At 41.4% G+C, this 20660-nt stretch overlaps 1 protein-coding gene across 3 annotated transcripts in view; it reads left to right on the top strand.

The window, feature by feature from the left end:
- LOC138673050 (uncharacterized) overlaps positions 1–20660 on the top strand; it is a 996796-nt gene that overhangs the window by 588874 nt on the left and 387262 nt on the right. For all 3 annotated transcript variants that reach the window (XM_069761611.1, XM_069761612.1, XM_069761610.1), the window contains one exon: positions 12345–12434. In XM_069761611.1, coding sequence (XP_069617712.1) covers positions 12345–12434 — 90 coding nt within the window. The remainder of the gene's footprint in view (positions 1–12344; positions 12435–20660) is intronic.

Below are 20660 nucleotides of genomic sequence, written 5' to 3'. Positions count from 1 at the left end.
GGTCAGCAGTGAATATTCATTGTTTTTAATAGCGGGCACACTGTTAGCAGCAGCCGCCACTCCTGCAGTGGCTGGGCGATCACGTGTGCCGCTATTAAAGAGAATGAATGGCGTGGGGTGTAGTGAATATTCATTCTCTTAATAGCGGGCACACGTGATCGCCTAGCCACTGCAGGAATCTGATGGCTGTGCTAACAGTGTGCCCGCCATTAAAAACTATGAATATTTACTGCTCTCCACTCCCATAATCCGGGGCGTGGGGAGCAGTGAATATTTCATCAGCTGACCTCGGCCTTTCAATTAATTAATCGACACGGGACATTGTTTGCGAATTGAATTTAGAGACTTCATTCAGCTTCCTATAGTCATTGCAAAACCATCATTCTCCATATGGTTTGGGCACTAAGAGTATGGAACTGGACTAGTCATTCTTGGACTGTTCAATTACTCCAAAGCTTAACATCCTCTTCACCTCTTTCAAGATCACCTCACAGCGGGCTTTAGGTATCCGATACAGTTTCAAGTTTACCCGGATATGAGGCTGCTTCAGAACCTCATGCTCTATGATCTGAGTGCAACCTGGTAGCTCTAAAAATAGGTCTCTGTTACCTCAAGTCACTGAGGCTGCGTTCCCAGCTGCGCCAATGAACTGTGGTGATCTCAGTGAGATCACCGCCAGCACAGTAAGAAAAAGTGAGCTCAATGAGTTTACGGCAGGTTACCGTGTCTGCTTTAGCTTGTCTGGTTATTTAAATAATGTAAAAAAACTGGCTGATAGCTAATAGGGTTTCAGCCCGCATCTGTCAGTTTTGCCATGCTTGTTTTAAAAAAAAAAAATACAGGCTAGCCCACACCATTTTTTTTTTTAAAGGTATTTATAATGCAGGTGCTGGATCATGAATACTCTCATCAGGCGCACCTGCTTTTGCTGTTATCAGTGACAGCAGGCATAGGCTGATGGGGGCAGTAGTCCCATCGGCCGACGCTTGTGACTGGAGGTAAACTCATTATCTCCAGTCACAGCTGCGGGCTCACGCTGTAATCTGACAGTGTTGGAACTGCAGACCTCTGACTGGCGGTAATGATGACAGGGTGGCAACCAATGGATGTTCGGGCCCCCCATTAATGTGAATGGTGTCTCGATTTGGGTACTCTTCTGGTACCCAAACCAAACTTTATTTTATTTTTTTTACTGTTTGGCCAAACCCGCCGGACTCGAACATCCACGGATTTGCCCATCACTATTAAGGAGTATTTTATTTATGGTTGAAAATGCTCTATGTTCTGTCTAAAGGTTTCTCAATGATGTGATTTCCATTTATAACAATATTGTAATGTCTTCCTGTTCTTCGGAGGACACCATTGAAATGTGTATTGTATTCCTTTGAAATACTCTGTTTATGTATTCTCCCCTTACAGTTCCTCTGCTACTAATTTCTGACACAAGCTACCTTCTGCGAGCTATAAAAGTATGCATTTTATTTCTTTTTTTCCCTTTTGGCTTCTCATTAGCTGTGATATTATCTCCAGGGTTTTACGCAGTGGGCAACAATTATAGCAGCTATTAAGATTGAGGAAGGAGGCTCTTTGGAACTTGTTCATATTCACTGTATTTCTACCACTACAGTTCTAAAGGTGCATCAAAATTCAAGAAAAATCAGAAAAAAAAACCTGAAGAACTAGAAAAAAAGAGATATGTCTGCTTTTGATTCATTTTGCAGATCAAACTCTCCCTGACACTTGTATACCGTGACAGAATGGGGTCAGACGATCACAGCTTTTGGTGACACTCCTGTCGTAGTAAGAACAGCTTCACCATCATATTAGCAGTTCTGGTTTTCTTTGCTTTGGTGCAGCAAGTGTTAAACTGCTTAGTGTAACTCATGTGAACCTTCCACCTTGCTTGAGACCTTGTCAATGCTAATTACCACTACCTAGTTTGGAGTTGAACAAGAGAGTTCAGTGTTTGGAGTAGGCAGTTGGGGAGTTTTTCAGGAGATTGCTGTGTGGAGTTGGTTTGCATGCAGGGTTGGACTGGGCCACTGGAGAACCGGAGGATTCTCTGGTGGGCCCAGGCATTGACACCTGCTGGCATACAGTGCCAGCAGCCGCCTAGGGCCCCCGTTGCTCCAGGGGCCCCCAGCCAGTGGCATGTCGCGAATAGCGGCACACCACACAGATGCTATGGGGGCCCCTGGTGCCAGTGGAGCAGCAGCGCATCACAGGAAACCGAAGCCTGTTACTGCTGCTAAAGTGAAATGAATATTCACGTTTCCCCACGCCCCCAATGCACCAGCACTGCCCCCAATGCGCATTAATGAAGGAGAGGGCATCAGATGACGCTCCCTCTCCCATCATTCCCCTCGCCTCTGACACACATCGAGTCCTGGGGCAGCAGTATTCCCTATGGGGGAGCTACATTATACCCTATGGGGGGCAGCAGTATTCCCTATTGGGGAATTACTTTATACCATATGGGGGGAAGCATTATACCCTATGGGGGAGCTACATTGAACCCTATGAGGGGGGGGCATTATTCCCTATTAGGGGAGCTACATTATACCCTATGGGGCAGCATTATACCCTATGTGGGAGCTACATTGTACCCTATGAGGGGGGCAGCATTATTCCCTATGGGTGAGCTCCATTATACCCTATGGGGGCAGCATTATACCCTATGGGGGAGCTACATTGCACCCTATGAGGGGGGCAGCATTATTCCCTATGGTAGGAGCTACATATACCCTATGGAGGGCAGCAGTATTCCCTATGTGGGAGCTACATTATACCCTATGAGGGGGCAGCATTATACCCTATGGGGGTGCTGCATTATACCCTATGGGGGAGCTGCATTATACCCTATGAGGGTAGCAGCATTATACCCTAAGTGGTGGCAGTATGAGACCCTATGAGGGGGCTACATTATACTCTGATGGGCCTACATTATATTCTGTGGGGGGCTGCATTATACTATGAGTGGGGCTACATTATATTCTGGGGAGAGGCTGTATTTTACTATATGAAGGGTGCTGCATTATACCCTATGGGGGGGTTACATTATATTCTATGGGGGCTGCATTATACCTTATGAGAGGGTTGCATTATACTCTGAGGCTGGTTGCATTATATTCTATGGGGGCTACATTATATTCTATGAGGGGGCTGCATTATACTATATGAGGGCTGCATTATATTCTGTGAGGGGGCTACATTATACTATATGAGGGGGCTACTTTATATGCTATGAGGGGGCTGCATTGTACCCTATGAGGGGGCTACTTTATATTCTGTGAGTTGGCTACTTTATATTCTATGAGGGGGCTTCCCCAACCCTGCTACATAATTAAGACGTGTACTACCTTATAGTATACCCTGATATTAGCGCGTTTTACTACACAATTGATGGTCTTGTATTTATTTCTATGTAGCTACATAGTGGGTCCCAAGAATTATTTTCTCTGGTGGGCCAAAGAAGCTCCAGTCTGATGCTGTTTGCATGTTTATCCTTATCCTCTCCCATTTGGTTTCTTCCTTCCTATTCCTCCCATTTCCCAGTCTGTTGTCTTGTGAGAGTATTTGTATGATTTTTTTTAGCCTTGTCTGTCTGGGTAGTGTTTGCCTATACACTTCAGCCTCATATCTCCCTGGGTGGGGGAGGGAATAGATAAGGGTAAAATAGGAGCATAGCAAGGTGCGTGACTCCTGCTTCTCCGCCATCCAGTGTAATCCAGGGGACAGAGATAGCCTAGGGTACCCATAGTTTGAGAGATCCGGTAAGTACCCAGAGTCCCTTGTCACTATTTGACAGGCCCATTCAGAAGCACATACAATTACTTTTTGCTTTTACAAACAAAATGGATGATACACAGATTGTAAAAACTGACACCAGCACCAAATAATGGAATCAGCAAACTGAAAAAAAGTATGTTTTCACATATGAGGAAAAAAGGAAGTATGAACGAGGGCCTATAGTCCAAAACTTTACCAAACTTATAAAATCGCTTAATCATTTATTTATACAAATGCCTCAATTTCATATTAGTGCATATGGACATCAGAGAGTGATTTCCAGCTTCTAAGCCTCTGATCATAATACATTTGTGGACTCTGTTCAGTGAATTTGCTAGGAAAGCTCTCAACACTTATACCCATTTATCTGGCATACAGTGAAAGTATCTCCTTTTGACATACTTCATATTGGTATGTGTAAGGTGCCAGAGGGTGGTAGTCATGGGAGAACTTCTTCATGTCTCACTGATTCTCTACAGAAAAAGATGGGTCCTGGCTGGTTGTTGGTGTAGCCAGAGCCATGCTTCTGCGCAGGTTGCCTTGGACGATGGTGTTGCTTTGCCAGGACAGTACATTTTGAAGTTCAATAAAGGAGACTTCTGTTCTAAAACATAGTCTTCTCTGAACGGTGACTTGATAAGGGTTATGCACAAGGGGTAGCAGATACGAAGTCTTATGGACCTTTCCTCACAGTATAATCCTTTTCACACACAAGGTTTCCTTCCACTGTAGTCTACCTCAGGGCAGGTGAAGCACACGAGTTTTCCGTACTATATCACAGCCTAGCTTGTTGCGACTTTCTTGATCAGCAGGTCTCTACATGCTCAGTGGCTCCACGTCCTATTTCTTCCACTATTGGCGCCATGGATCTACCGCTCGAGACCAACCGCTAATCCTACAAACTCAGTCCCGTTTAGGTCTGTTACCCTCAGCGTTTAGCCAGTTCAAAATTTCTCGTGTTGTGTCGTCATATCCAAAGACCTCTTTAAGGTAGAAAGGCAGTTTGTCTCTTCAGTCAGTTCCAGGTCACGCTGCCCCCTTGTCCCTTAGTCTCCTACTTAGTAGTTCACCCAAACTGCAGCACTGCTCACAGACGCTTTTTACTACAACTTGAACTTGTCTCTATCTAACTATCTGCAGGAAGCAGTCAATTGCCCTAACACTAAACCCCTTCCACTATGGGCTAGTCCTGAACATTAACACTTACCTTACCCTATTGTCATTAACTACAGTCACTACCTCATCCTACCTATTTTATGTCCTAAGTCCTAAACTATGGTTTATCCTGTACTGTACACTGCCTTTACATTACTTATACACTGTACATTTCCATATTATAGTACACAATATATACCAAGAGACACTGTTACTATTACTGTACAATACAACACGATTGATGTCTTCAGGGACAGAAACAAGATAACCATTGTCCATTACCCTTACATATGCATTGGCTCTAGAGTTGTTGCGAATTTATTCACACATCCCATTCCATTGACAATGACAGCTATCTATGGCTTTTGTATGGGAACATGAGTACTGCCTCTTACCTGCTGACATCCGAGGCTTTTCCTTTTATTAGCCAGACCTGCACTATGTCACGTGCATCATACTGCAACAATGACTATGAGCTAATGAAAAGAAGAGCCATGAGCATCAGCAAGTAAGAGACAATACTCATTTTCCGGTGCAGCAGCCACAGATCATAGATACGGCCAATGGGATGGGAGGTATAAATAAAATCGCACTAACCCTAGTTGACTTTTTTTTTTTCATGCACTACCATTTTCTTTCCAGAGAGATTTAATTAAAAAAATACTGTGTGGTATAAATTTATTTTACAATGGAAATATACAAACTTTTTGCTATTGCATTAAAACACAGCAACAAAATGTAAATAACTCAACACAACTAATATAACATGGTTTCTACAATTCCAGACAAAATTACACTTTTAATGACTACTGCCGTTACTTAGTAGAACACCTTTGGCTTTATGACCAGCTGCAAATGTGATTCATAGCTACACCAGCTTCTGTCAGCGTTCCTGAGGAATCTTAGTCCATTTCTCATAGGCATTGGTGTCCAGTTCACTGATATTCTTGGCTTGTCAAGAGAGTGTTCCAAAAAGTTAAGACAAGTTTTATTGCCTTCCACAAACAAGGAAGAGGATACAAAAAGATAGGAAATACATTAAATGTTTTTAAAGATACAACTGTAAGCTGCCGGCTTCAAGTCCTATAGAACTGCCATACTTACGAACCCCACAAACCTAGGTCATGGGGATAGGAACCTGGTGCCAATACCATGCCACCAATCAATAAAATCACTTTTTATTAGACCTTCACTAAAATTAACATATATTAACAAGCAAGAGTGCCTCAAAGAGATACACTGAGTAATACATTTTCACAAAATAGAGTATATCATTTGATAGTACAGACAGTTGTAATCTGGCCATAAATAGACAGAATTATTTATACTTTAACATTTATAGTTTTATTAAAATAAAGTGTATGTTGTGCTATTACTACCAATTTAAAGACAGATATAAGTGACACATATCTGGTGTTGATTGTTTTTAACCTAAAGTTTAAAGTACAGTACAGAGTATAACAATAATAGTAATGGTGTCCCCGTCATGAGTCACTATAGCCATGTATATAATACTCTCTCACTCTACCGTACATATAAAAAAGGACTGCCTCAAGATTGGTAGTATATATGATGAGGTATGAGATTAAATTTCCCTTAGTACAAATAGAAGATGTTCCTAAGAAGTTCAATAAGGAATCCTGGAATATTATATATGCCCTTGTGGTTTACCATACAAGAGGTCTTAAGCCAGTCCCCAATGATCTAATATCCTGGCCAATGGTCCATATACAGTGAGGCAAAAAAGTATTTAGTCAGTCAGCAATAGTGCAAGTTCCACCACTTAAAAAGATGAGAGGTGTCTGTAATTTACATCATAGGTAGACCTCAACTATGGGAGACAAACTGAGAAAAAAAAATCCAGAAAATCACAATGTCTGTTTTTTTAACATTTTATTTGCATATTATGGTGGAAAATAAGTATTTGGTCAGAAACAAACAATCAAGATTTCTGGCTCTCACAGACCTGTAACTTCTTCTTTACGAGTCTCCTCTTTCCTCCACTCATTACCTGTAGTAATGGCACCTGTTTAAACTTGTTATCAGTATAAAAAGACACCTGTGCACATCCTCAAACAGTCTGACTCCAAACTCCACTATGGTGAAGACCAAAGAACTGTCAAAGGACACCAGAAACAAAATTGTAGCCCTGCACCAGGCTGGGAAGACTGAATCTGCAATAGCCAACCAGCTTGGAGTGAAGAAATCAACAGTGGGAGCAATAATTAGAAAATGGAAGACATACAAGACCACTGATAATCTCCCTCGATCTGGGTCTCCACGCAAAATCCCACACCATGGGGTCAGAATGATCACAAGAACGGTGAGCAAAAATCCCAGAACCACGCGGGGGGACCTAGTGAATGAACTGCAGAGGGCTGGGACCAATGTAACAAGGCCTACCATATGTAACACACTACGCCACCATGGACTCAGATCCTGCAGTGCCAGACGTGTCCCACTGCTTAAGCCAGTACATGTCCGGGCCCGTCTGAAGTTTGCTAGAGAGCATTTGGATGATCCAGAGGAGTTTTGGGAGAATGTCCTATGGTCTGATGAAACCAAACTGGAACTGTTTGGTAGAAACACAACTTGTCGTGTTTGGAGGAAAAAGAATACTGAGTTGCATCCATCAAACACCATACCTACTGTAAAGCATGGTGGTGGAAACATCATGCTTTGGGGCTGTTTCTCTGCAAAGGGGCCAGGACGAATGATCCGGGTACATGAAAGAATGAATGGGGCCATGTATCGTGAGAATTTGAGTGCAAACCTCCTTCCATCAGCAAGGGCATTGAAGATGAAACGTGGCTGGGTCTTTCAACATGACAATGATCCAAAGCACACCGCCAGGGCAACGAAGGAGTGGCTTCGTAAGAAGCATTTCAAGGTCCTGGAGTGGCCTAGCCAGTCTCCAGATCTCAACCCTATAGAAAACCTTTGGAGGGAGTTGAAAGTCCGTGTTGCCAAGCGAAAAGCCAAAAACATCACTGCTCTAGAGGAGATCTGCATGGAGGAATGGGCCAACATACCAACAACAGTGTGTGGCAACCTTGTGAAGACTTACAGAAAACGTTTGACCTCTGTCATTGCCAACAAAGGATATATTACAAAGTATTGAGATGAAATTTTGTTTCTGACCAAATACTTATTTTCCACCATAATATGCAAATAAAATGATAAAAAGACAGACAATGTAATTTTCTGGATTTTTTTTTCTCAGTTTGTCTCCCATAGTTGAGGTCTACCTATGATGTAAATTACAGACGCCTCTCATCTTTTTAAGTGGTGGAACTTGCACTATTGCTGACTGACTAAATACTTTTTTGCCCCACTGTATGCTATGAATAAGTACATATACATGCTGCACTTTCAGTACAGTGACCGGGCTCCTTCCTAACGCTGTGAACCTGCAGATTAACCCTATAACTGCTGCTTTGTTACATTATCCAACCTGACAGATAAGTGGAATAGTTGCTTTCTTTTTCGTGAAGTCTGGCTCCTTCATTCTGGGATCATGGCAATTCCAGCTTACTGAACTAGACTAAAGTTTTATTTCACGTGTCCTTTCCAATGGTTTATTAGAAAGTAATGTAGTGTGGTATTTCTGACTACACTCTTTATTCTTTATCACTTTGGATGCTGCTTATTGACCATAAATGAACATACATTTCTTAGTAGTCAAAGGGCATTTAGGCTGACATTTCAAATGTCACAATTTTCTGACTAAATTTTGTTAAATTGATTTTATTAACCTTCAAATAACCCAAAAGACTGTAAATTTTGTTCCGTAGCTTTCATTAGATTTTCGTTTTTTTTTCTTTTTTCCTTTATCTTCTATAAATCCCACATCCTTGCCAAAAAGTCATATGAAATATTTGTATTTAGGTTTAGTTAACCGTGTAGTTTTATTTCACATCCTTTAGGTTTGTAGAATATGCTTCAAGGTTTCTTCAAAAAGGTTTCTGTTCCTAATTACTACATTTGCAGTGCAGATGTTTCTATCTTGGGGTACGTGGCACTACAGTAATGTTGAGTATTTTTGATCAATCTCAACTTAGATTTAAATCTGATCTGATGTATTTATGAGCTGATGCTTCCCTCTCCCACTAGCCTCTAGTTGACAGTTTCTCCTTAATACTGTGCTGAGAAAGATGTCAATTAGTGGTTGGAAAGTGGATTGGGGTGCAAATTATAAATACATGAAACTTCTGCGCTCACAGTGGAAATCTTGTCTGGTGCTTGCTGCAAAGATTTAAGAGTCATTCCCAAATTAACAAGTTAAATATCCTTTGGTTAGAGGATAACTTGTTCATCACTTGGGTGTCCGACTGCTGGAACTCCCAACAATCCCAAGATTAGAGATCTGGAACCACAAGAACAAGGCTCTGTTGTAACCAAGTCTTGAATTGAGCATAGGTGCACATGCTCGACCACCGAACTATTCATTGTCTGTGAGACTGCTGGAAATAGCCAAGCGCTGTACTCAGCACTCCTATTTACAATGAATGGAGTGGAGGACGAACATGTGCACCATTGCTCCATTCGAGTTGAAGCTGCATAGCTTTGTTCTCTGGGGTTTATGGACCCCGATCTCAAGACCTTATCAGAGAAATGTGCTTATTTCTACACTTCAGAATCTCTTCCTCCTCCCCTTGCTTCATATACAGTAACTAACCATTGACTCTGATATGCTGCTGCTAAAATCCATCTTGGTCAGGCAAAATTTATTGCCAGCTTTCTAGGGGATCATACTATAACTGACTATTGAAGTATATTCAGAGAGGAAGAGGAGGAGTACAGAGAAGAGTAAGATAGATGGGCACAGTCACTGACTGACTAGTGCTACAGCTTCCTAGTTACTGTTTTATATCACCCTTACACTGAATTCACAGGTGCACTGCTCAGTTGTTCTGTATAAGGCCTGCTGCTGTAACTGAACATATGCTACATAGACACAGGACAGCAGGAACTTCTCTATACATGGGAGACAGTATAGCAGCTGGTCTTCACCTCTAGCTCAAAGATAAGTAAATCCTAGAGATAAGGCCTTCAGGGGTAAAAAAAAACAAACAAAAAAAATCAGCACATACGCGGAATTGCAGCGCCAACAAGGTCAGTATGGCGCTGATGGGAGGGGGATGATAGTATGAAGTGAGGGGGGCAATGATTTCTTCCATGCACCGCACACCCTGGAGCCTGAAAGAAATCATTAACATAAAAGATTATAAATCAATTTCTCAATGTCTACACCACAGCTATGAGGCATACAGGTAAGATTGGTTTAAAAGGAACCTGTCACCTGAATTTGGCGGGACTGGTTTTGGGTCATATGGGCGGAGTTTTTGGGTGTTTGATTCACCCTTTCCTTACCCGCTGGCTGCATGCTGGCTGCAATATTGGATTGAAGTTCATTCTCTGTCCTCTGTAGTACACGCCTGCACAAGGCGTGTACTACGGAGGACAGAGAATGAACTTCAATCCAATACTGCGGCCAGCATGCAGCCAGCGGGTAAGGAAAGGGTGAATCAAACACCCGAAAACTCCGCCCATATGACCCAAAATCAGTCCCGCCAAATTCAGGTGACAGGTTCCCTTTAACCATTCAATTACCTGTATGCCCATAGTAATAGGTAAAAATCATCCATGGGGTGACAGATTCCTTTTAAGACTTGAACAAAAAAAATAAGCAGTGTATTTTATATAGCCAAACATGACAGACATACCCCTAAAGACTTGCAGCAGTAATTGCAGAAAAAGGTGGTCCTACAAGGTATTGACTCCGGGGCTGAATACAAATGTATGTCACAATTTTCAGATTTTTAAAATATTTAGAAAGCCAGGTATCATTTTCTTTACACTTTCTTTACACTTCACAAATACTTTCTACTTTGTGCTGGAATATCACATAAAATCCCAATAAAATACATTTAAGATTGCTGGTGTAACGTGAAAAAAAATGTGGAAACGTTCACAGGGTATGAATACTTTTTCAAGGCACTGGACAATACCCTATTGGTATACACATGAATATGCATCTAAATCTAAAGATAATAAAGCAACTTTACCAATAGTTTTGAAAACATTCTACTGTCAACAGCTTTTATGCTGACCTTTATATCTCCATGGTTGCAGACTGCAAACAAAGTAGTCCATAAAGTAAGGCAAAGTTGGGTATGACTGTAGGATAGGCCTACATATGCTTTTTTTGTTGCCATGGAGACCTATAGGTCTGAGTAAGAGCTGTATTCACAAAGGATATCTATTTTTCAGCACCATTCGCAAAGTTTCTTCATTTTTTTTATTTTAGATGCATTAGGCTATGTTCACACGTTGCGTTTTTGGTGCGTTTTTTTCCATAGGCAAAACCTGCTCTCTTTCTTGGCTGTAAGAAACTGCCTGCAAAAAAGGAGGTTTTGCTTAGTTTTTGTTGTGTTTTTTGTTGTGCGTTTTTCTCACACTACATTTGTCTCTTGTGCATGATGATAAAGATTAGTGGCAAAAAATAAAATCTGATTCTACTCCATCAGATTTTGGCACCAAAAACACAGCAAAACGTGATACCTGTGTTTTTTCACCACCAGCAATGGGTAAAATGTGCTGAAAAAACGGTGAAAGAAGTGACATGCTCCATTCTGCCAAAAATCAGGCTTTGCACAAAATACTCAGGATAAAAATCAAGCTGTGTTCATGAGATTTCTCATAGCCATAGCTGGTACTGTAAAATGCAGCTAAAAGTTGCATACGTGTGGACATACCTTTAGAGTGATAAATTGATTGGAAAGGTCGACACGCTCTTTAAATGATCTATGAATATAATTTTGTATACCTGCAGGGCTAGATTAAGGTTAGTGAGAAACAAGGCTCCACCTTATTCCCTATATGAGCACCAGATCAGAAACGTGGCCGAGTAGGATTGTGACCAGTCTACTGAAATCTTAGGAAGTGATGAGATTATTTTAGAGAAAACCAAGTCATTGACTTAAAAAGACAAATCCATAAACATTAAATGAAAGTTGTCTGAACCCACCTAATTTCTTCTGGATCAGCAGACCATCTGTTGCCTTCCAACTCTCCCCTGACAGAAGGTGTTTGGTAGAGAATGATGAGGCCTTGGTATGTTAATGGCCAATCCTTTTATTTTTAGGGGAGATATTCTGCTGCCACAAATGTCTTTTACCTATTTCCCAATTGAAAACACATAAACACTCGGCCGAGTTGAGTGATCATGTGTATGGTGAAGTCAGGAGAGGGGACTGTCTATCGAGCTTTCATTCATTGTGCAGTTATCTCATGTATGGCCAGCTTAATATTTGTGATAGACACTTTCTTGCTGATACCAAATATAATTTACATTATACTATCCCTATATCACTCAGTACCTTTTTTATCTTTTATAGGGCATACCAGTTTACTGCTTGGGGAGTGCCATTTATTCTGTCTTGTCTCCCGCTCTTTGGGGATCTGTACGGCCCCGCTGGTGCATGGTGGTAAGTGTTTGTCTCTCTTTATTCTTGTTATTTCATAATTATTTTCTACTACACTGTGTTCCAAATTATTATGCAAATGATATTTTTCTCGGATTTTCCTAAATGGTCGGTGCAAATGACAATCAGTCTAATAAGGTTCCCTGTACGGTTGAGGTCAGGTGAAGATGGTGGCCACACCATGAGTTTATCTCCTTTTATGCCCATAGCAGCCAATGACTCAGAGGTATTTTTTGCAGCATGAGATGGTGCATTGTCATACATGAAGATGATTTTGCTCCGGAAGGCACGTTTCTGCTTTTTAGACCATGGAAGAAAGTTGTCAGTCAGAAAATCTAAATACTTTGCAGAGGTCATTTTCACACCTTCAGGAACCTTAAAGCGTCCTACCAGCTGTTTCCCCGTGATTCTGGCCCAAAATGTGACTCCTCCACCTCCTTGCTGACGTCGCAGCCTTGATGGGACATGGTGGCAATCCACCAACCATCCACTTCTTCATCCATCTGGACCATCCAGAGTTGCTCGACACTCATCAGTAAACAAGACTATTTGGAAATTAGTGTTCATGTATGTCTGGGCCCACTTTAGCCATTTCTGCTTGTGAACACTGTTTAAGGGTGGCTGATTATTAGGTTTATGCACCACAGCAAGCCTTTGAAGGATCCTACACCTTGAGGTTCGAGGGACTACAGAGGCAACAGCAGCTTCAAATAACTGTGTGCTGCTTTGTAATGGTATTTTGGCAGCTGCTCTTTTAATCCCATGAATTTGTCTGGCAGAAACCTTCCTCATTATGCCTTTATCAGCACAAACACGTCTGTGCTCAGATTCAGCCACAAATCTCTTAACAGTACAATGATAACATGTAAGTTTTAGGGAAATATCTAATGTTTTCATCTCTTGACCAAGGCATTGCACTATTTGATGCTTTTAGGGAGCAGAGATCCTTTTTCTTTCCCATGTTACTTGAAAACTGTGGCCTGCTTAATAATGTGGAACATCATTTTTAAGTAGTTTTCCTTTATTTTGAATCACCAGGAAAACAAATTATCACATGTGTTTAAGATTGATTTCAGTGATCCATTGAGCCCTGAGACACAATGCCATCCATGAGTTTATTTGAAAAACAAAACAATTAAATCTTTATAACACTTAAATCCAATTTGCATAATAATTTGGAACACAGTGTAGATGGTGGCCCGATTCTAACACATCGGGTATTCTAGAATATGTATGTAGATTATTTATGAACTTTTCAGAATAATGCAATTCATACACAGGATTTGGCAGGCCGGCTGCGACCAATTAGTGAAGCGTGGTTCAAATTCCGCGTCAACTCGCGGGCGGACTGTGCCTGTCACTGATTGTTCGCGGCCGGGCGTGACCAATCAGTGAAGTCAGGGCCGGCTCCAGGTTTTTGAGGGCCCCGGGTGAAAGAGTCTCAGTGGGCCCCCCTCTTTAACACATACCACGATTCATGATGCACAGATACAGCAGAGAAATATAGCACAGCCAAGTAGCATATAACACAGCCCACGTAGTATATAACACAGCCACGTAGTATATTGCCCAGCCACGTAGTATATAGCACAGCCCACATAGTAAATAGCACAGACACATAGTATATTGCCCAGCCATGTAGTATATTGCTCAGCCACATAGTATATTGCCCAGCCATGTAGTATATAGCACAGATACGTATTATATTGCCCAGCCACGAAATATATTGCACAGCCACGTAGTATATTGCACAGCCACGTATATATTGCACAGCCATGTAGTATATAACACAGCCACGTAGTATATAGCACAGAGACGTAGTATATAACACTGCCCATGCAGTATTTAACCCAGGCTACATAGTATAGAGCACAGCAATGTAGTATATTGCCCAGCCACGTAACGTATACCACAGCCACGCAGTATATAGCATAGCCCACTTAGTATACAGTTATATGAAAAAGTTTGGGCCCCCATATTAATCTTAAGCTTAATGTTTTATAAAAATTGTTTTTTTTTGCAACAGCTATTTCAGTTTCATATATCTAATAACTGTTGGACACAGTAATGTTTCTGCCTTGAAATGAGGTTTATTGTACTAACAGAAAATGTGCAATCTGCATTCAAACAAAATTTGACAGGTGCATAAGTATGGGCACCTCACCAGAAAAGTGACATAATATTTAGTAGATCCTCCTTTTGCAAAAATAACAGCCTCTAGTCGCTTCCTGTAGCTTTTAATGAATTCCTGGATCCTGGATGAAGGTATTTTTGACCATTCCTCTTTACAAAACAATTCCAGTTCAGTTAAGTTTGATGGTCACCGAGCATGGACAGCCCTCTTCAAATGATCCCACAGATGTTCAATGATATTCAGGTCTGGGGACTGGGATGGCCATTCCAGAGCAGTGTAATTGTTCCTCTGCATGAATGCCTGAGTTGATTTGGAGCGGTGTTTTGGATCATTGTCTTGCTGAAAGATCCATCCCCTGCGTAACTTCAACTTTGTCACTGATTCATGAACATTATTGTCAAGAATCTGCTGATACTGAGAGGAATCCATGCGTCCCTCAACTTTAACAAGATTCCCGGTGCCGGCATTGGCCACACAGTCCCAAAGCATTATGGAACCTCTACCAAATTTTACTGTGGGTAGCAAGTGTTTTTCTTAGAATGCTGTGTTTTTTGGCCGCCATGCATAACGCCTTTTTGTATGACCAAACAACTCAATCTTGGTTTCATCAGTCCACAGGACCTTCTTCCAAAAAGAAATTGGCTTCTCCAAATGTGCTTTTGCATACCTCAGCCGACTCTGTTTGTGGCGTGCTTGCAGAAACGGCTTCTTTCGCATCACTCTCCCATACAGCTTCTCCTTGTGCAAAGTGCGTTGTATAGTTGACCGATGCACAGTGACACCATCTGCAGCAAGTTGATGCTGCAGCTCTCTGGAGGTGGTCTGAGGATTGTCCTTGACTGATCTCACCATTCTTCTTCTCTGCCTTTCTGATGTTTTTCTTGGCCTGCCACTTCTGGCCTTAACAAGAACTGTACCTGTGTTCTTCCATTTCCTTACTATGTTCCTCACAGTGGAAATTGACAGGTTAAATCTCTGAGACAGCTTTTTGTATCCTTCCCCTGAACAACTATGTTGAATAATCTTTGTTTTCAGATCATTAGACAGTTGTTTTGAGGAGCCCATGATGCCACTCTTCAGAGGAGATTCAAACAGGAGAACAACTTGCAAGTGGCCACTTTAAGTAGCTTTTCTCATGATTGCATACACCTGGCTATGAAGATCAAAGCTCAATGAGGTTAGAAAACCAAAAAAAGTGCTTTAGTAAGTCAGTAAAAAGTAGGTAGGAGTATTTAAAACAAGAAAATGATAAGGGTGCCCATACTTATGCACCTGTCAAATTTTGTTTGAATGCAGATTGCACATTTTCTATTAGTACAATAAACCTCATTTCAAGGCAGAAACATTACTGTGTCCAACAGTTATTAGATATATGAAACTGAAATAGCTGTTGCAAAAAATTTTTTTTTTATAAAACATTAAGCTTAAGATTAATATGGGGGCCCAAACTTTTTCATATAAATGTATACAGTAGCACAGAAATGTAATATATAACACAGCCCACGCAGTATCTAACGCAGCCCACGTAGTATATAGCAATGTGGGCACCATATCCCTGTTAAAAAAAAGAATTAAAATAAAAAATAGTTATATACTCACCTTCCGTCGGCCCCAGGATCCAGCCCAGGCGTTTACCGATGCTCCTCGCAACGCTTCGGTCCCAAGAGTGCATTGCGGTCTCGCGAAATGATGACGTAGCAGTCTGCAAGACCGCTGCATCATCATCTCGCGAGACTGCAATGCATGGACCGCACTGTCACGAAGAGCGGGAAAGGCGCCGGAAGGTGAGTATATAATGATTTTTTATTTTGTTTATTATTTTTAACATTAGATCTTTTTACTATTGATGCTGCATAGGCAGTGTCAATAGTAAAAGGTTGGTCACACATGGTTAATAGCAGCGTTAACGGACTGTGTTACACCGCGGCATAACGCAGTCCGTTAATGCTGCCATTAACCCTGTGTGAGCGCCGACTGGAGGAGAGTATGGAATGGGCACTGACGGCAGGGGACTAGGGAGCGGCCATTTCGCTGCCGCACTGTGCCCGTCGCTGATTGGTCGTGGCCGTTTGACCGCGACCAATCAGTGACTTGGGATTTCCGTGACAGACAGACAGAAAGACAGACAGACAGAAAGACGGAAGTGACCCTTAGACAATTATATAGTAGATGGTGCAAAAACATTTGAGACATTTTTGAAAAGATGATATATCATCAATACAGTAGACGGCATCCAGACTTGAGTGAAGTAAAAAATATTACTTTTATTCTGCCAAATACACACTTTTGAAGGGTAAACTGAATGTCACAAAGTGCTCAGAGTCAGAAGCAGCCGAAGCAGATGCTATGGGGCCTGGGACTGCAGGAGAATTATGGAACGCCAGCAAAAAAAAAAAAAGTTCTGCAGCTGCCCTTCTGATTACTATGAGGACAGTGTATTTGTACAAAATTGATGCAGGATGTCTTCAGAGGTGTGTACAGTGGCATGTAAAAGTTTGGTCACCCCTGGTCAAAATTACTGAGAAGTTAACATTTAAGAAAGTTGAAGATTAAATGATCTAAAGGGCTAACGTTAAAGATTACACATTTCCTTTATATTTTAGACCAAAAAAGAAATATATATATATTCATTGTTTAAATTTTAAAAATTTTAGAAAGGAAAATGGGCAAATGCAAAGGTTTAGACACCCTGCATGGTTAGTACCTAGCACCCTGTTTTGAAAGGATCATAGCTTGTTAACGCTTTTTCTAGTCAGAGCCATTGTAAAACCTTCAGGTTGCGCCTTTTGAGGTACTCGATTGTGGATATTGACATGTTTAAGATCATTATCCATTTGTAGAAACCATCCTCTTTTCTACTTGAGCTTTCTTACAGATGGTGTTATGTTTCCATCAAGAATTTGTTGACTTTTCAGTGAATCCATTCTTCCCTCTATCCGTTAAATGTTCTCCACGCCATTGGCTGCAACACAATCCCAATGCATGATTGATCCACCAAACATGCTTAATGGTTGGCAAGATGTTCTTTTCCTGAAATTCTGTGCCATTTCTTCTCCACACATACCTTTGATCATTGTGGCCAAATAATTCTATATTAACCTCATCTGTCCACCGGACTTGTTCCCAAAATACATCAGGCTTGTTTAGCAATCCTACCAGTAGCTCTCACTGAAATTTTGCTTGGTCTTGCAGACCTTATCTTGACCTCCCCTGTTCCTGTTAGCTGCCATTTCTTAATTACATTTCGATCTGAGGAAAGGGCAACTTGAAAATGCATTTCTATATTCTTATGACCTTCTCCTGTTTTGTGGACCTCCACCACTTTTAGTTTTAGCGTTAGACTGCTGCTTAGAAGAACCCATGGTTGCTGTTTTTTGGCACAAAGTTAGGAGGTCGAGTTTTTATAAAACTGGGAAATATGCATTTCCTAATGAGGATAGTGAACACGCCATAAACAGAACAGGCTAATTAAGGTCTGTAACATTGGTCAAAGTTATCTGAGCACACAAATCTCCAATGGCGCCCAAACTTTTGCATCGGCCCATTTTCCTTTTTGTCATTTTTTAAAATACAAGTGAAATTTGTCATATTTAACTTTAGGTCTTTTAGAGATCATTTCATCTTCAACTTGCTTAGCTGTTCAGAATAACATCAGTAATTTTGATCAGAGGTGTCCAAACTTTTACATGCCACTGTGTATGTAGTGATCAGATCTGTTTGCAATGTTTGGAGCTGTGTACAGTTAGGGCCAGAAATATTTGGACAGTGACACAAGTTTTGTTATTTTAGCTGTTTACAAAAACATGTTCAGAAATACAATTATATATATAATATGGGCTGAAAGTGCACACTCCCAGCTGCAATATGATAGTTTCCACATCCAAATCGGAGAAAGGGTTTAGGAATCATAGCTCTGTAATGCATAGCGTCCTCTTTTTCAAGGGACCAAAAGTAATTGGACAATGGACTCTAAGGGCTGCAATTAACTCTGAAGGCGTCTCCCTCGTTAACCTGTAATCAATGAAGCAGTTAAAAGGTCAGGGGTGGATTCCAGGTGTGTGGTTTTGCATTTGGAAGCTGTTGCTGTGAGCAGACAACATGCGGTCAAAGGAACTCTCAATTGAGGTGAAGCAGAACATCCCGAGGCAGAAAAAAACCATCAGAGAGATAGCAGACATGCTTGGAGTAGCAAAATCAACAGTTGGGTACATTCTGAGAAAAAAGAAATTGACTGGTGAGCTTGGGAACTCAAAAAGGCCTGGGCGTCCACGGATGACAACAGTGGTGGATGATCGCCGCATACTTAATTTGGTGAAGAAGAACCCGTTCACAACATCAACTGAAGTCCAGAACACTCTCAGTGAAGTAGGTGTATCTGTCTCTAAGTCAACAGTAAAGAGAAGACTCCATGACAGTAAATACAAAGGGTTCACATCTAGATGCAAACCATTCATTAATACCAAAAATAGACAGGCCAGAGTTAAATTTGCAGAAAAACACCTCAAGAAGCCAGCTCAGTTCTGGAAAAGTATTCTATGGACAGATGAGACAAAGATCAACCTGTACCAGAATGATGGGAAGAAAAAAGTTTGGAGAAGAAAGGGAGCGGCACATGATCCAAGGCACACCACATCCTCTGTAAAACATGGTGGAGGCAACGTGATGGCATGGGCATGCATGGCTTTCAATGGCACTGGGTCACTTGTGTTTATTGATGACATAAGAGCAGACAAGAGTAGCCGGATGAATTCTGAAGTGTACCGGGATATACTTTCAGCCCAGATTCAGCCAAATGCTGCAAAGTTGATTGGACGGCGCTTCATAGTACAGATGGACAATGACCCCAAGCACACAGCCAGTGGAACATTCTGCAATGGCCAAGTCAATCTCCAGATCTAAACCCAATTGAGTATGCATTTCACTTGCTCAAATCCAGACTTAAGACGGAAAGACCCACAAACAAGCAAGACCTGAAGGCTGCGGCTGTAAAGGCCTGGCAAAGCATTAAGAAGGAGGAAACCCAGCGTTTGGTGATGTCCATGGGTTCCAGACTTAAGGCAGTGATTGCCTCCAAAGGATTTGCAACATAATATTGAAAATAAAAATATTTTGTTTGGGTTATGTTTATTTGTCCAATTACTTTTGACCTCCTAAAATGTGGAGTGTTTGTAAAGAAATGTGTACAATTCCTACATTTTCTATCAGATATTTTTGTTCAACCCTTCAAATTAAACGTTACAATCTGCACTTGAATTCTGTTGTAGAGGTTTCATTTCAAATCCAATGTAGTGGCATGCAGAGCCCAACTCGCGAAAATTGTGTCACTGTCCAAATATTTCTGGCCCTAACTGTATGTGCATGTCCTGTGAATGCATAATTGTTGTGTGTATGTGTGTGTAGTAGACTTTTTTTGTGCCTATTATAAGAGATGAGCGGTGTTTGAGTCGAACTGTTCGCCAATTTCAAATTCGAGCTGTTTTGGGATGTGTTCGAGTCGTTCGACGAACTCGAACAATTTGCTTAAAATTCAGCTGTTCGAGTTTCTGTTCAACAACTGTTAGTTCACCAAAAGCCTAACTTGATTTGCACATTAAAACTGTTTATCACTGTTGATAGACTGTTTCAGTGTATAGGGGGGGATAGATCTGTGCTGAAATAACGCCGATCTCCATTTTTTTTTTATTTCCCGCATTTACAGTGGGGCGGTACAGTCTCTCAGCCTATCAGCAGTGCACACACACACACACAGCAATGTGCTTGTGATGCACACAAGCAAGGGCATGTGTCATTGGCTGTGTATGTCACATGTCACTCCTTGCCCTATAAGAACCAGCCATTTTCCCCATCGCCACCATTTCCTCACTGCTGCAGCTTAGTGTTAGACGGCACCACTGCTGCTGTGGGCGCTATACAGTCTAAGAGTGTTTTTTTGGAGCAAATTTTTAGAGATATAGGTTTAGGGAGTCGGGACTAGTTGTAATATCAGCCCTTTTCAGGGTAGATTACAGCAGTTCATAGCACTGTTTGCCAGGCAGGTGTGTGCCAGTGCTGTGCAAGTGTTTGTCACAGCATTTGGTGTAAGCTAGCTCAGCCAA

The sequence above is a fragment of the Ranitomeya imitator genome, chromosome 3, assembly GCF_032444005.1.
Source record: "Ranitomeya imitator isolate aRanImi1 chromosome 3, aRanImi1.pri, whole genome shotgun sequence".
Classification (NCBI taxonomy): domain Eukaryota; kingdom Metazoa; phylum Chordata; class Amphibia; order Anura; family Dendrobatidae; genus Ranitomeya; species Ranitomeya imitator.
This window is presented reverse-complemented; position numbering and strand designations above follow the sequence as displayed.